Genomic DNA, 14,348 nt, shown 5'->3' with positions numbered 1-14,348 from the left:
AATGAAGGGCTAATTAAAAACATGATAAGTAATCCCATTTCAAATGACATTTCATGCTCTAATATATTAAGCCGGAATCAATGTTACAGTTGTTCATTTATTTAAATGAGTACAGTGAACAGCAGTAATAGGTAATATGATTTAAGCGTACATAATAGGATCTATATAAATAGGTATCTACCTACTTATACTTCAGTACGTATATTTGTCCCAGTAAACCTCCGCAGACGCTCGAGATATAGGTATCTAGTACGATCAATCATAGATACCTACGTGAGCCTCTTTGATTTTTTTCATTATTAGTTATAAATGCGTTCCTATGTAAGTCTTAATAACACATTTTTATTATTACAATCTTTGCTAAAAGGTCCTTGATTAGGTAAAATTATGTAGCTTTTGAATTTTGCATATTGTTAGGTAAGTGATGATGCAATCCAAGAGGGTAGCGGACTAATCTGTGTGATGGGAGTATAGAGTCATGGAGTCATACTCCTAATCGGTTGCTACGCGACATCGCACCGGAACACTAAATCGCTTAGGGGTACGACTCTGTCTGTAGGGTGGTAACTAGCGACGGTCTAAGCACCTACCAGATCAGAGAAACCGTTACCGCCTACTTAAATTAACAACACACCTAATCCAGAGCATCATCGTGACCATCCAGATCGCCAGTTTTGAGCTTGTGTTGACAAGATCACAGCTGATGTTAAAATAGCTATGTATAAATTTAATATGCGAAAATAAAAAGTAACACAGCATAATAATTATTTCTTAAGCATAGATCAACGGGTACATACCACGATAATATTTTGAATTTGTCGATATTTCGACTCAGTACAAAATATTATCGTTGTATAAAGTATAAAGTAAACGTTGTATAAAGTATAACCCGTTGATCTATGCTTAAGAAATGTTGATTAACCACGAAAATCTTAGTTTCAAATCTTTAATAATAATTATTGGCATCGTCTCGACGCGACGCGGAATAATTGTTATTTGAGTAGATGAGACGAGAAATCTTTAAACACCGAATATTTACCGTCGCTAAACCGCCATCGGATTTTAAGTTCGTCTCGTTCCATGTCTACCCAACCCTTCAGAAGGGGTGGCAGTTGGGAACAATGATGAATGAACAATGTTGTAAGCACCATTGTTTGCGATCGCACACTTATGAGGGTTCCTACACCCTGTATGACCTAAATTTTGATATTTGTTTTCTGAATCTATTTTAATTATTCAGCTATTTATTCTATATTTCTCTTAACATAATGCTTACTTCCTTACTAATATTAACAATGCTAAGGTGTTGTTGCTTGTTATTTGTCTTCATTTTACGCCATGATTAAGCAACTTCGACTTTATTTTTGGCATATACTTAGTTGAAAGGACGGAGATTTACATGGACTTTTTATTCCAGGAAACCAAACGGGTCCCTCGGGATTTTTAAAGTACCGTAAAAAGTAAAAAACATAATATTATTAAAGTACATATATTTAAATTTTTTATTTTAACTGCATAGTGGCTTTTTACCCAAAGCGGATTCAAAATACGGATTTTAAGTTACAGTAGTTTTATTGAAATTTAGAAATTTATTTATTTATCTATCTAGACCACATTATTTGAATAAATGGATCTCATCACCATCATATCAAGCATCAACCGCCAACTACCGGGAGCAGGACACCCGCAGTGAGAAGGGGTTGAGGCCGTAGTCCACCACGCTGGCCCAGTGCGGATTGGTGAACACCTTTGAGAACATTATGGAGAACTTTTAGGCATGCGGGTTTCCTCACGATGCTTTGATTTACCGTTGAAGCAAGGGATATTATATAGTGATATTATACACACAACAAAAAACAACTACAACTATCCTAGTATTTTATAACTAAAAGGGATTGAGTTCTCTGCACGAGTTCCACAGCAGAGGATCATCCATTTTATTTGCTTAAAATAATAATCATAAATCGTGCCATCTGTGAACGAGTTTGCAAACTACGTTGAGGAAGAACCGTTGAAGTATTTGAACTAGCAGTAGCTTTGAAGTATTCAAAACTTTTCATAGATGGCGCTTTTTAGAAACTTACTTTCAAGTATTCTCAATAGATGGCGAAACCTGTATGTAAAGTTTATGTAGTCATGGTTCCTGAAATTTATTTCTCCTCGTACAGAAATATATTATACAGCGTTTTTTTTAAGTTGTAAACTGAAGTCAAGTTTTCACAAGTTATGGAAGAGCTATATTTCATGTATGGTATGGGACCGTTTCGTGACCAACCGTTGAATTTTTTTTATTTATATTAGGTTTCGTGCCATAAAGCAATTTAAACTAACTGCGGAAAAATTTAGGCTTACATCTCTTGAAACTTTGCCTTAGATACTTTGCCTTGGATAAAGCGATAGTCCGAGGTGGGAGGTTGGAACCGCATATGTCGCATTACTGATAAAATGATTGCATTTTTTAAAATGAATACTCAGACGAATTTATTCATATAAACTTTATTACTGAAAATAAAAATATTGGTGTAGCCTTGTTGCGAATGCACAAGTGCCTTGTGAAGTAACATGGCTACTACCTGGTAACTGAAAAAACTGTATGACTGGAGTAGACCCATCCAGTTAAAATAAAAGCGTAATGCTGTAGTGGATAGGTCTATTTTAGTACTGATGATAAATAATCGCCTTATTTTACTCATAGATATGGATTTGGCCCAATTAATCACACCCAGTGTTGGTTATCGCGGACCTATATCCTGCAGTCCATAGGTGGTGGTAGATGAAGACGAAAGTCTTTATAATCGGCAGATAGCCTAACAAAAGAACACATTTTTTTACGTTGTAGAAAAAAAATTTATTATGGTAGATTGAAAATCTGCCAGAATAGTTACATACGGTTACCTTAGCCCGCCTAAGGAGCAATGTTGTTTGTCTGAAGTCTGGAACCCTTAAAACAGTAGCATGCACTTCATATATGCATGAAAGCAATAACTACTGTCTAATATGGTCAAGAATAACGTATCGTTTTTTTGCGGTGACAAAGGAAAAAAGGATGTTCTTTCGACCTCATTTAGCATAACTCAGCACCTTAACCATTGACGTTGCGATGCCTCTACATCATATTATTCCTATATTGGTATCGTAATTTTGGTTTTGATATATGCAGGTATATCCTGACACGCTAAACTGAAAAGTCCTTGAGGCTTTACGACTTACGAGCGTCGTCCCAAGCAGGAAGGCCCGCGATCGCGTGCAACTTTTCATTAGGTTACTGGGACCGTGCGTGTCGCCTTTTAGGCGCTTGCTTAAAAATGTGTGATAGGTACCTTCTCGATCGTCTTTATCAGCCAATCAATATCTTCACTGCCAAATTCTGATGTTTATATCTATTTTATTTATTTTTACGAGCTGTAGCCCTCGTTCGACTTCCACATTGGTTACTATTTTTTTACAAGTCCCGTATTAGTACTAAACCGTTCGTATTCCTGGGATAAAAAGCCTACGTTACTTTGTATAGAATGCAATGGGCAGGGTATATGCAAACGCACGGGAGGCACGAAAGCCATGAAAGAGAATGATGGAGGGCAAATTGGAGTGGCGTAGAGTCCGAGGACGACCACCACAAAATACTGTAGGGAAATACTAAAGTAACTCTTTTACGGTTAATTGTGTCAGACTCTGGAATTCCCTGCGTGCTGACATACGTCAGGCTCAATCTCTAAATATATTTAAGGAGCGTTAGGAAAATCATTTCTCATCTATGTAATGTTATGCATAAATATGTATATACTTATATATATTATGTATAATACGTGTGTAGTATTAGAATTTATGAGTAAGTAGTTTATTATAATTATTTTGTATATATGTACATGTATATGTGTATATACATATATATTTTAAACTTAACTTGCTACACCAAACCGTTCCTTTGTTTTTCCTAACGTCAAAGGTTGTCTGGAAGAGCTCGCTCTGTATATGTGTTTACTTAGTATAAAATGTGTGTGTGCAATAAAGATTTCAAACAAACAAACACAAGTCCATCACACCACCCACCACGCTAGAACTATGGAGTTCAGAGGGAGGGTTCATGAGGGTTTTGGAAATTCGGAGCTGAACAGAAGCAGCTTCTGACCGCCTCAAATGGAGAAATTTGCTATAACATTTCTGGTGTCTTGAAAGATGAAGCCGAATAATAAGACGAGCGTCTGTGCTAGAGCATGCCTCAAAAGTAAGATTTATGGTAATTCAAGGGGCGGTAATTAAACAAATTCTTTAAAAGCTGGCAACCAATTGGTAGCTCCTCTGGTGCTGCTGATATTCATAGGTGGCGGTGAACATAACATCAGGCGTTCACCGCCGCCCACTTGCTCGTTCGCCCGCAATTAATATAAAAAAATGATTTTTTTAATCCACTACAAGTTAGCATATGACTGTAATCTCTGGTAGCTAAGTGATGATGCAGTCTGAGATGGTAGCGAGCTTACCGGTTAGGAGTACGGCAGTTAAATTAAACCCTTTCCCCTAATCGGTTTCTACGCGACGTCGTACCGGAACGCTAAATAGCTTATCTTTGTCGTTAGGGTGGTAACTAGCCACGGCCGAAGCCCCCAAGACAAAATAACAATAATTCGGAATAAACATCGCAACATCGAATCGGCATGATTTTATTCATCCTTTTATTTAGAACCTACGTAGTTAAGAGCCGGAGTATGACCAGCCATTTTGTATCGACCATTTTGTTTCCTGTGTCAGAATTAAGAAAACAGAAATACCACGCAGATGAAGTAGGTAGGTAATTAAAGTAAAGTAGGTAATGAATAGGTAAAAAAACCCACGGGCATTGAACCCGTGGCTGTCACAGACGAAGTGCTCTGCCAACAAAACAAGCTTATACTCTGCGGTTTTAATATTGATTTCAATTTTATGTACAAGTGTTTCAAAGTGTATTTAGGTAAACACTTTCTATAAAACTCATGTAAATAAATAAAATTGATGTTTAATTAAATTATTTACCTTAAGTATAATATTGGCTACAGCGTGCCTAAGCGAATGATTCAGAAAACACCTCCTTAAACAAAGTGTTCCGAATATATTATTTACTAGCTCTTTTAATTAAAACCACAAGCGAACGGTTTTCTGGTGATTTTCAGGGTAAGAAGTGTTTCATATCCTTTGCTCACTAAGATCACCATTATCCATTACCGTACCCTCCCTCCCACAATGAGAAGGGGTTAAGGCCGTAGTCCACCACGCTGGCCCAATGCGGATTGGTGGACTCCACACCCCTTGGAGAACTTTATGTAGCTCCCAGGCGGGCAGGTTTCCTCACGATGTTTTCCTTCACCGTGAAACAAGTGATATTTAAATCACTAAAAACGCACATAACTTACAAAAGTTAGAGGTGCGTGCTAGGATTCGAACTCGGCCCCTCGAAAATGAAGTCGAGCTCCTACCCAATGCGCTATCACCGCTTTATGTACTTTGACGTCAAAGATAATATAAATTAGTATTATCATTTTATCTTCAACTTTGTATTTTCCGGCGAGGATTTCCCACTTTTTCTGCGCACGGTAGACTATAGGCACAGTAAATATCACAGTGAACATGAGAGCTTATCATCGTATGTGATCGTCATCATCGTAATGTGGTCGCTGGTCCTCTTGCTATACGGCCTAAGAAATTCGAGTGATCTTAGGCCCTCTGCCCTTTTGTTCTTTTTAGCTTTATCCGCTATAAAGCTGAACCAGCCTGTGTCCCTTTAAAGCGGTTAAGGCTAAAATTCTTGTTATCTCAGAAAGAGGACTTGGCATGGAGTTTTCGAGGCTAATTTCTTACGGCGGGAATCGAGAAAACATGCTGTGTTCCCCACTAAGAAAAAGCATTTACAAGGTTCCAAACCATTATCCAAAACGATATAATTTAAAACTTGAGGGTTATTTGTAATGAGCACGTCACCTAGCATTCTATAAGTATACGAATTTTTATTAAAAGCCAGTCAAATTAATTATGAGTTCCTAACTTTTTCAATTCCAACTACGTATCTACTCGTATGATATTAATTTATTTAGTAAACATTGTTTTGCATATCAAATTTGTTTGTTAATTTTCCGTGATCAAAGTCACGACATCGACTAATGACATAAAATAATGAAAGTCTTTCGTATTATGCGTCGATATATCAATGAGTTATTGGGTATTATTACTAGTATTTAAGGTAATAACACCTTATAAAAAAGTATTCTCAGTTACAGAAATTAGTATTAATGGTTCCGTTCCTCTGTAAATTGGTCTGTCTGTTTGACTTTAACGTCGGGTTTATACCACTAGAATATCATAAACTATATAGGCAAAGAAGTACCACGATATGCGATAACCGTTAATGGTGCTGTATGGTTATCGCTTACGATAAACATAATGCGCAACAAAACGATGCTTATGGCCTTTTTTTCTAAACCTAAGAATCGCCTAAATCAAAAGTCTAATGTAATCATTAGACTTTTGATTTTTTCTAATGTAACCATTAGACTTTTCTAATGTAATCATTAGACTTTTGATTTTTTCTATAGACAGGCGATGTCTATAGAAAAAACAACGATTCACCAACTCATAGGTAATAACTCTTGGTCTGTTCTGTTTTACCGCGCAATTGAAATAGAACGAAAAATACATTCGTTCGCTGCGTCAAACTCTTAATTCGTAATTAAGTAAAAAAGATCCGTAGATCTAAATATTTTTATTTACATTAGCGCCTGACTTAATGGCTGATCCAGCTAAACTAATTTTGGCGCAGAGATAGATTAACACTCTACAGACAAAAATGCCGATGGAAACTGATTAGGGTATATGACGGCTCTAACGGGATATCCTGTTACTATCAGACTGCATAACCACTTCCAGGTGAAATTGCATTCAAAGGCTAACTTGCAGTGAAATAAAATTAAAAAAAAAACAATTTGTCGTTAGTTAATTTAATTAATTTTTGAGGTCAATGTCCAGACGCGGCCGTGCTTTAATATATAGGTCACGTGGGACTTTATTTATGGTGTGTTTGTGTTTCAGTTTCACTTACTTTGCTGTTTTTCACCGGTCTAGTTCAATGACTCTTAGTGCACACGTGTTTCAGACTGAACCGCTGAAAAGCAAAAGCGCTTTAATGTTTGCCCTTTGTCGCGGTTCTTTCAGTTTTAAATGATCTCCTCTGAATAACATAGCTCTTGTTTCGTAATTAGTGACACAATATTAGTGAAGCGAGTAGAATATATAGCATAGTAAAGGTAGCTCGCTCAGAAAAGCTCAAAAAAGTACCTGAGTAACATTTTTTCAGTGCATATAAAATGAAATAATTTTGTTTAAATAAAAGAGGACATTTAAAAGTTTTATTCTTTTTTAGTCGCAACCATAAATTATTATCGTATGAAAATATGAAAATTCATAGAATTAGGTAAACTCTATTCATTCCTTGGACGGTAATTACAACCTTTACTTTAAATTTGCTATACCTATCTAATATTCTAATCAGTCATTGTATAATTTTATAGTATGCTTTAATGATTTAATGTTTTTGTTCCAGGTAACATCCATTTGGTCAGTGAATATTGAAGATAAAATTGAGTAGGTATTACTCGTCATAATTTTGATTTTAAGTGTACCTAGTTTTTAAATTTTGGTTCATCTCGAAACCGTCAAAACGATTTATTATATTATAACTTATTAAATTATAATAATTTCATTAAATACCTGAAGTATTTAAGTAATGCGTTGTGAATTGTAGTTTCGTAATTCGATGCAACATTAAACAAGCGTGAAATGCTTTCCTTAAAATGAAAAACTCGTTTTGTTGCAAAAAAAAAACAAACAGCAAAATGCAGCTTCAGACCAGTGCGCATAACGTCTTTTCTGCTGTATGGATCAGTTAAATGCAGGACAGTGGACACTCACCGAAGCTTCGATTAAAAGCAAGCAAATATGTTGAATCAGTATCAGGGTTATATACTTTATGGTTAGAAGTACGACCTTCTACAATTGAGTATACACGGAAAGATGCAAGCCAAAATGGACGTGGGAAGGAGAAGAACTTAATGGCTAAAAACCTTTGTCAGTGGTTAAAAAAAAACCCGATAATTATTCAGTGAGGCTGTGTCCAAGGTTTAATGTTTTATTTTGAAGTGATAACGACTAAGAAGACACTAGGAGGTATCTTTGCGCCGTTTGCTTTCCGTTTTCGTATACTATTAAAAATACATAGATAGATCACACTGACACATAAACAAATTTTGACAGTCGTTAAAGATAACCTCAGTCTGAAAAAAAATCACTGAGATAAATCGTCATTTCAGCGGATAGTAAATCATACATAGTCACAAAGTGGGCTATTTTTTGTTACATCCCGCTTCTGATCATAGCTACTAAGACACAGGAGGTATCTTTGCGCCATCTGAGTCTCAAAACAAGACTAAAGTATATTGCTAATAAATCCGTATTTACCAATATCAGAATACCGACCGACCCAATGTCGTGAACTTTCTTTGTTAATCGTAAATAATTTTAATTATTTTTTCAGAAAAATTGAATACATTATGTAAACATTTTTGTAATGCATTTTTGTTAAAATACTAATAAATTTAGTAAAATATCTGGCACTGAAATTTTTCATGTTATAGTCATCAAAAGGTTAATTAATTTACCTACTTTATAAAATTACTGTAACAGAAGTTTGGGAGTGAAGCCGCCTAATCGCGACGCAATTCAGTTGACTTCGCTGTTTTCAACCTTTATCCAAGTCGACTTTGGAGGCTTTATTTATTTATTGTTTTGCTTTTCTTCATTAATGTATCACTAATGGTACATCTATATAACCTTTTAAAAAAATCGCCCGTTTTCAATAGTAGAATCGTTTTCATGTATTAAAATATTGTAGAGTGACAGCAAAACTGATCTAAAGATTATAGTTTAGAAATCATATATTCTGTACTATTGTTTTTAATTTGCAATCGCACCGTTAAAGTAACATGTTTTCGAAGTGTGAGAGGACCTAAGGTTAAATCCATTTTTCGATACTGATAAACGACTCTACCATTGTAACCTTGCAGTGTTTAATGTTGTAAGTTGCAGTGTTAAAATTTATATTTTAATGGGTTAATATTATAACTAACCACTCCTCACGGTTTCAACTTCGTTACGTATTTACGGTTTTACGGTTTTCACGTTACGATACGACCCGTATGGGTCGTTTTATTAGCCACGGGTACCTTACTCATAGGCGTACCGTCACGTACATCCCCTAACTTAAATTTGTCAATCTCCTAACCATGCTACCCAATAACACAACTTATACATATAAATATTTTCTTGAGAATTAAATTACTTTTTTTAAAAGTATATATTTAATTAACTTTTCCATTTATACGTACCATTTATCCAGATGTAACATGGCATATGTTACTTCTTGATAAAATTACTATCTATTGGTTAAAGAATTGTTAAAGTTGGTCCAAAAGCCTGCGAGCCTATTCAGTAAAAATGAAAAAAACAAATAAATCTGTTCTCTTTATAATATTAGCATTGACAAGTATAACCTTCGTATGGAAATATACGGTCTCTATTAGACACCGATGAGGGTATTTTTTTAAAAACTACAATATCACAGAGGTATGATATTATTTAAGCCTGTATTTAACAGACCAATGGCGCAGTGGGTAGTGATCCAGCTTTCTTTTCCAAGGCTATCGGTGCGACGAATGGTGCTGTCGTTGATGAATGAAGAAAGCTAGATTAAGATCTTGTCACGATCATGATCACGATACCTTCATTTTAATTTATTCATTCACTTCATTTATTTAACACAATCAAAGGTCCTTAAAAGGTAAAGGTAAAGGTTAAGTCCTTTATTGAAATAAAATAGATCGACCAAACAAAAGAAAGACAAGAAGTGGATTGAATTTCTCGCTACCCGAAATATCGATATACCTGTCTCTTCTAACATCTACGACGATAATAAGGACAGGTGTATATACTTTCGACACGATACTCTGATAACCTTTAGTACCAGACACCAATTCGTACACGTTCAAAATGTATGTATGTATCTTCCACTATATTAAAGGCATACATACATTCTGGGTGTATAGTGTGAGATTTTTTACCTACGTCGACAATTCGATCGCTTGAAAGTTAACAAAGATTTGTATGAAAAAGAAAGGGCGCCATCTAGTGACAATATTTTTCCCAATATTGTAACTACAACGCCCTCTTAAGGTAGTTAACTTTCACGTGATTGTATAGGTTGAAAGTCTAACACTTGGCACACTGTACCTAAAGTTATATATTCAACTCGAGCTTTAAACAAAGAGTGTTAAATCAATTTAATTCTGATGATATTCTCGCAAACCATCGCAAGATTTTCTATCTCGTACTAAGATTTACTCAAGTTTAGCTATTAGTCTATTAGTTGTCTATGAATGTAGAATAGTCTTGGTTATTCATGCCTAGGGAAAAAGGAAGAACAAAAAATCTACGGCTGTTTTTTAAGTTCCGGGTGACTAGATATTTCCGACCGATTCTGTTAAATTTATCTATACGAAAATTATTATTATATTGATTTGATCCATAACTTTACCATTAGCAAGAAAATTGCCGACTGTGCCATTGTTTTTTTGGAAATAGCTTAAACCTTTTTCGGGTGAAATTTTGTAAGCAAATCATGTTTTTCTTTCTAACCCAAGAACTCTGTGTCTTTCTAGATAAACTTATGTAGAAAGACACCGAGCTCTTCACCATATTTCTCACAATTGTACATGCCGTTATTGCTGAAGTTGGTTTCGTCAGACCATACAATATTACTCAAAATATTAGGGTTATTGTCGATTTCTCTCAGCAGGTTTTGAAGCCTTGATGATGATGAACATAAACAAACAGATGGATCTTTGAGTTAAAGAGCTTTAACTTGACTCATTGAATTTATAAGTCCAGATTTCATGGTTTTCCTTTCATTTAATTTATAACGTTTCTTAGAGAGATTTCATTCTAACCTAACGAACGATGCAATAAAAGTACAGGTTTTAATTTTTACAGATTTTAGTCAAATCTTTGAATGCAGTTTTCTTTATGTTCAAAGATAGAGAAATGTTTTCTATTCACAGTATTAAGAATACTTTCCCATCAGGTGGCATTACAAAATTACACCCTATATATGTGTACAATTATTTACAAATGCTGTTGAGAGGCCGTTTGAAGTTCGGAGTTTTAATTTAATGTACAGCCTTTTTAGAAGTCCGTATGTTCTATAGCCTGTGTACCTATTCGATAGCTTGAAAGTTAACTACGATTTGTAGTGACAATTCTTTTTCCCAGTATAGTAACTAAATGGCGCTTTTTTATTTCATACAAACGTAGTTAACGACTATCGAATATACTTTTAGTTGTATGACAAATCGCACGTGTATTCTGACGGCAATAGGTGTATCTAGCAGGGTTAAGCGGCGGTGGCTGCGCGCGCATCAATTTCAGGGCGCAGGACGCACCCTCGCTAAGTGTTATGAATGTCTAGATACGCGCGGGTCAAGGAACTATCCAAAACTTATAGCTTTATACCGCGACTTCGTCCACTCATTCCAATAAGCACCATTTCTGGATAGACAATGGACTTTTATATTTTTATTGGATATTAATTTAAACGCATACTTATTCATATTAAGATACTACCTGTAGACATAAATGCAATATTTTATTACTTAGTGCATAAACCAATAGTGAAATTAAAAATAACTTATCCTATAAAAAATAAAACACGTAAATAAATTTAAAATTGTCAATTATCCAATATATGTTATAAAAGAGTGCTATACTTTTTCACAACGAACAAAGTGAAAAAACATGAATCTTTAAGACCAGCCAATTTAGTATAGTTTAGAGATACGAGTAAGATAAAATATCACTGGGGAGATTAGATTAGGCTTAATACGTTTACAGATATGGATATTAGATATTATGTTAACGCAGTTGCTAACGTTTAAAAAATTTAGTTTAAGAAATTAATTTGTATAAACAACTTCAACGAATAAATGAGGCTTCATAATGCCAATACCCACTTACTTACTATGGTTAAAAATGACAATCAGCCCACAAAAATGAAAAAAATATGCAAATATGAACAAACGTTGTGAAAGACATATTTGAGAACAGAATTTTCTTCTTCTTTTGCTGTAAATATTTATCACTTTTTTTTTTGTACACAAAATTGTACTCCTTATTTGTTTTTACATACAAAAGGCGGCCTCATCGCTCAGTAGCTGACAGGCAAAGCTAGGCACTCATGCTTTGTCTCGACTTCTGTTCAGTGTACATTTTAACCTTTTTTTAACCTCTAACTTTAAAAACTGAAAACGGCAGATTTTACTATACTTCCAATAAAAAAAAATATGCAATATTTATATTCCAATAACTACGAGCCAACTCTGTAAATGTTAAAGTCTTCACGTCATGTAGTCGCCAATAGCGGCAGTATAGTCGCGGCATATCAGGCTTTGCCGGCGACCTCACCGGAGGGCGTCCTTTGAGCCAGTTCAGATTTAGCAAATAATATCTTAACCGCATTAAATACCCACATATATCAGTGTCTGTCGCGGCATCTCAGGTGAGTTGTCGTCTTTAATTATAACAATTGCACCGCTAACGCTTTGTCATACATCGAAATTTCTAGTGCTTATTACGTTCGATATCACCACGCAATGTATGTACAATGTAATTGTGGGTTATTTTTATAACATCGATCGCTTTCATGATAGCCCACGGCCCTTAGGGAAAATTATTCTATAGTATTTACATTTTCTACGTCTCATACTTTTGGTTACGAAACAGCGCAATCGGTTGAAAGCTTTTACTAATCATTGTCCCGAATTAGGTACATTAATCGCAAATTAATTACAAATACAATATCAGAAAATAATAAAATACTATTAATTTAAAATTTATATAACAGTCTATATGTAATTGCCAGGGGTTTCGGCTTGAGCTAAGTATCGACCTAGCGGCTGGCAGGAAGTGCGTAGGTACTAGATAGGTTAACTTTTCCTGAAATTGAAGAAAATCGTTTGCTTTTGTGCGCTATTCAGAACATAAGTATATACAGTATGTATACTGTAAACTGTGAGACTGTATATAAGATAATATAGAGACTCCTGATGTTTTCTCTAGACATGACCTCGATATATTATTAGAATAACGAGATCACTGGACTTCGTCCCTAAGGAATGTCCTTTATCTAGATAACAAACCATCAATCAAAAATGATTGCCAGTACAATTACCATGCACTGAAATGATATTGGGGTCATCTTGGTGAATTAATATTTTTTTATTTATTCAAATTAATATATGCTAGATTGATTTAAGGTTTTATTATAATAATGTGAATTCAATGGCTCTATACAGTGTCCAGAGACCATATATGAGTATTTTTTTATAGTATAGGCTATGGGTATAGGCTTTCTCTCGACTACAGTGAAAGTACTTAAATAAAAAATAAATAAATAAATACTTAAACTACTTACTTATTTACTACTACTTACTTACTACTACTACTACTACTACTACTTTCACATGCCTGAAAGCAATTGAGGTTACTTTGATTCTAAAGAACCATACGGATAATTCTCTCTTTAGTCGGTCCCTCATGACTGAGGATTGTGCACTGCTATGGCGAGTAATCTTGTCATATATGATCTCTCTCCATTGGGTCCTATCTTTGGCCATTTGTATTGCCTTATAGAAGGTACGGGCACCAGTTTCTCTTAATTGATCTGACCACCGAGTTGGAGACCTGCCACGGGGACGTTTGCCTTCTACATTTCCAACCACTATCAACTTTTTAATGCGGATGTATTTAGATATAAATAAACAAGTTATAGGTAGACATGTCAGTGTTTTCAATTAAATAGGACAAAGATATTATACATTAAATACAATATTAAAATTTCACACCAAATCACGCTTTCTCATCGAGATTTAATTTAAATACAACATTTAATTGGCACGAGATTTTTGAGCTTCGTCGTTTATAAGTTCAAGTAAATATACTTTATACTATTCTGGAAATGCATTTTTTTAAAATTTTAAATTAACTTCTACCACCTCACTCGAATAAGGTCATAAAATTTATAATTTTGTTTATTCAGGCTATCGTGTAAATACGCAATGTACGTAGAAGCTATTAGGAAGTTTAATTTGGGAGTAAGTCAAGCGTTCTACATACTCCAATTGTGACGTTTGACAGAACCATTACACCCACGTTATGTTGTTTTGACTCTTTGTCTGTTTGATTATTAGCATTGAAGTAATTATTATATTATGTCTTAA

General features: G+C 34.8%; 1 protein-coding gene across 1 annotated transcript in view; it reads left to right on the top strand.

Moving 5' to 3' along the window:
• Positions 1 to 12,577: 12,577 nt before the first annotated feature.
• LOC120627042 (microtubule-associated protein tau) overlaps positions 12,578 to 14,348 on the top strand; it is a gene marked incomplete at its 5' end in the record, with an annotated part of 29,481 nt that continues 27,710 nt past the window's right edge. Inside the window, one exon of the mRNA XM_039894881.1 lies at positions 12,578 to 12,628. Within this exon, the coding sequence (XP_039750815.1) occupies positions 12,578 to 12,628 (51 nt within the window). The remainder of the gene's footprint in view (positions 12,629 to 14,348) is intronic.

Source organism: Pararge aegeria, chromosome 10, assembly GCF_905163445.1.
Source record: "Pararge aegeria chromosome 10, ilParAegt1.1, whole genome shotgun sequence".
NCBI classification, from domain to species: domain Eukaryota; kingdom Metazoa; phylum Arthropoda; class Insecta; order Lepidoptera; family Nymphalidae; genus Pararge; species Pararge aegeria.
This window is presented reverse-complemented; position numbering and strand designations above follow the sequence as displayed.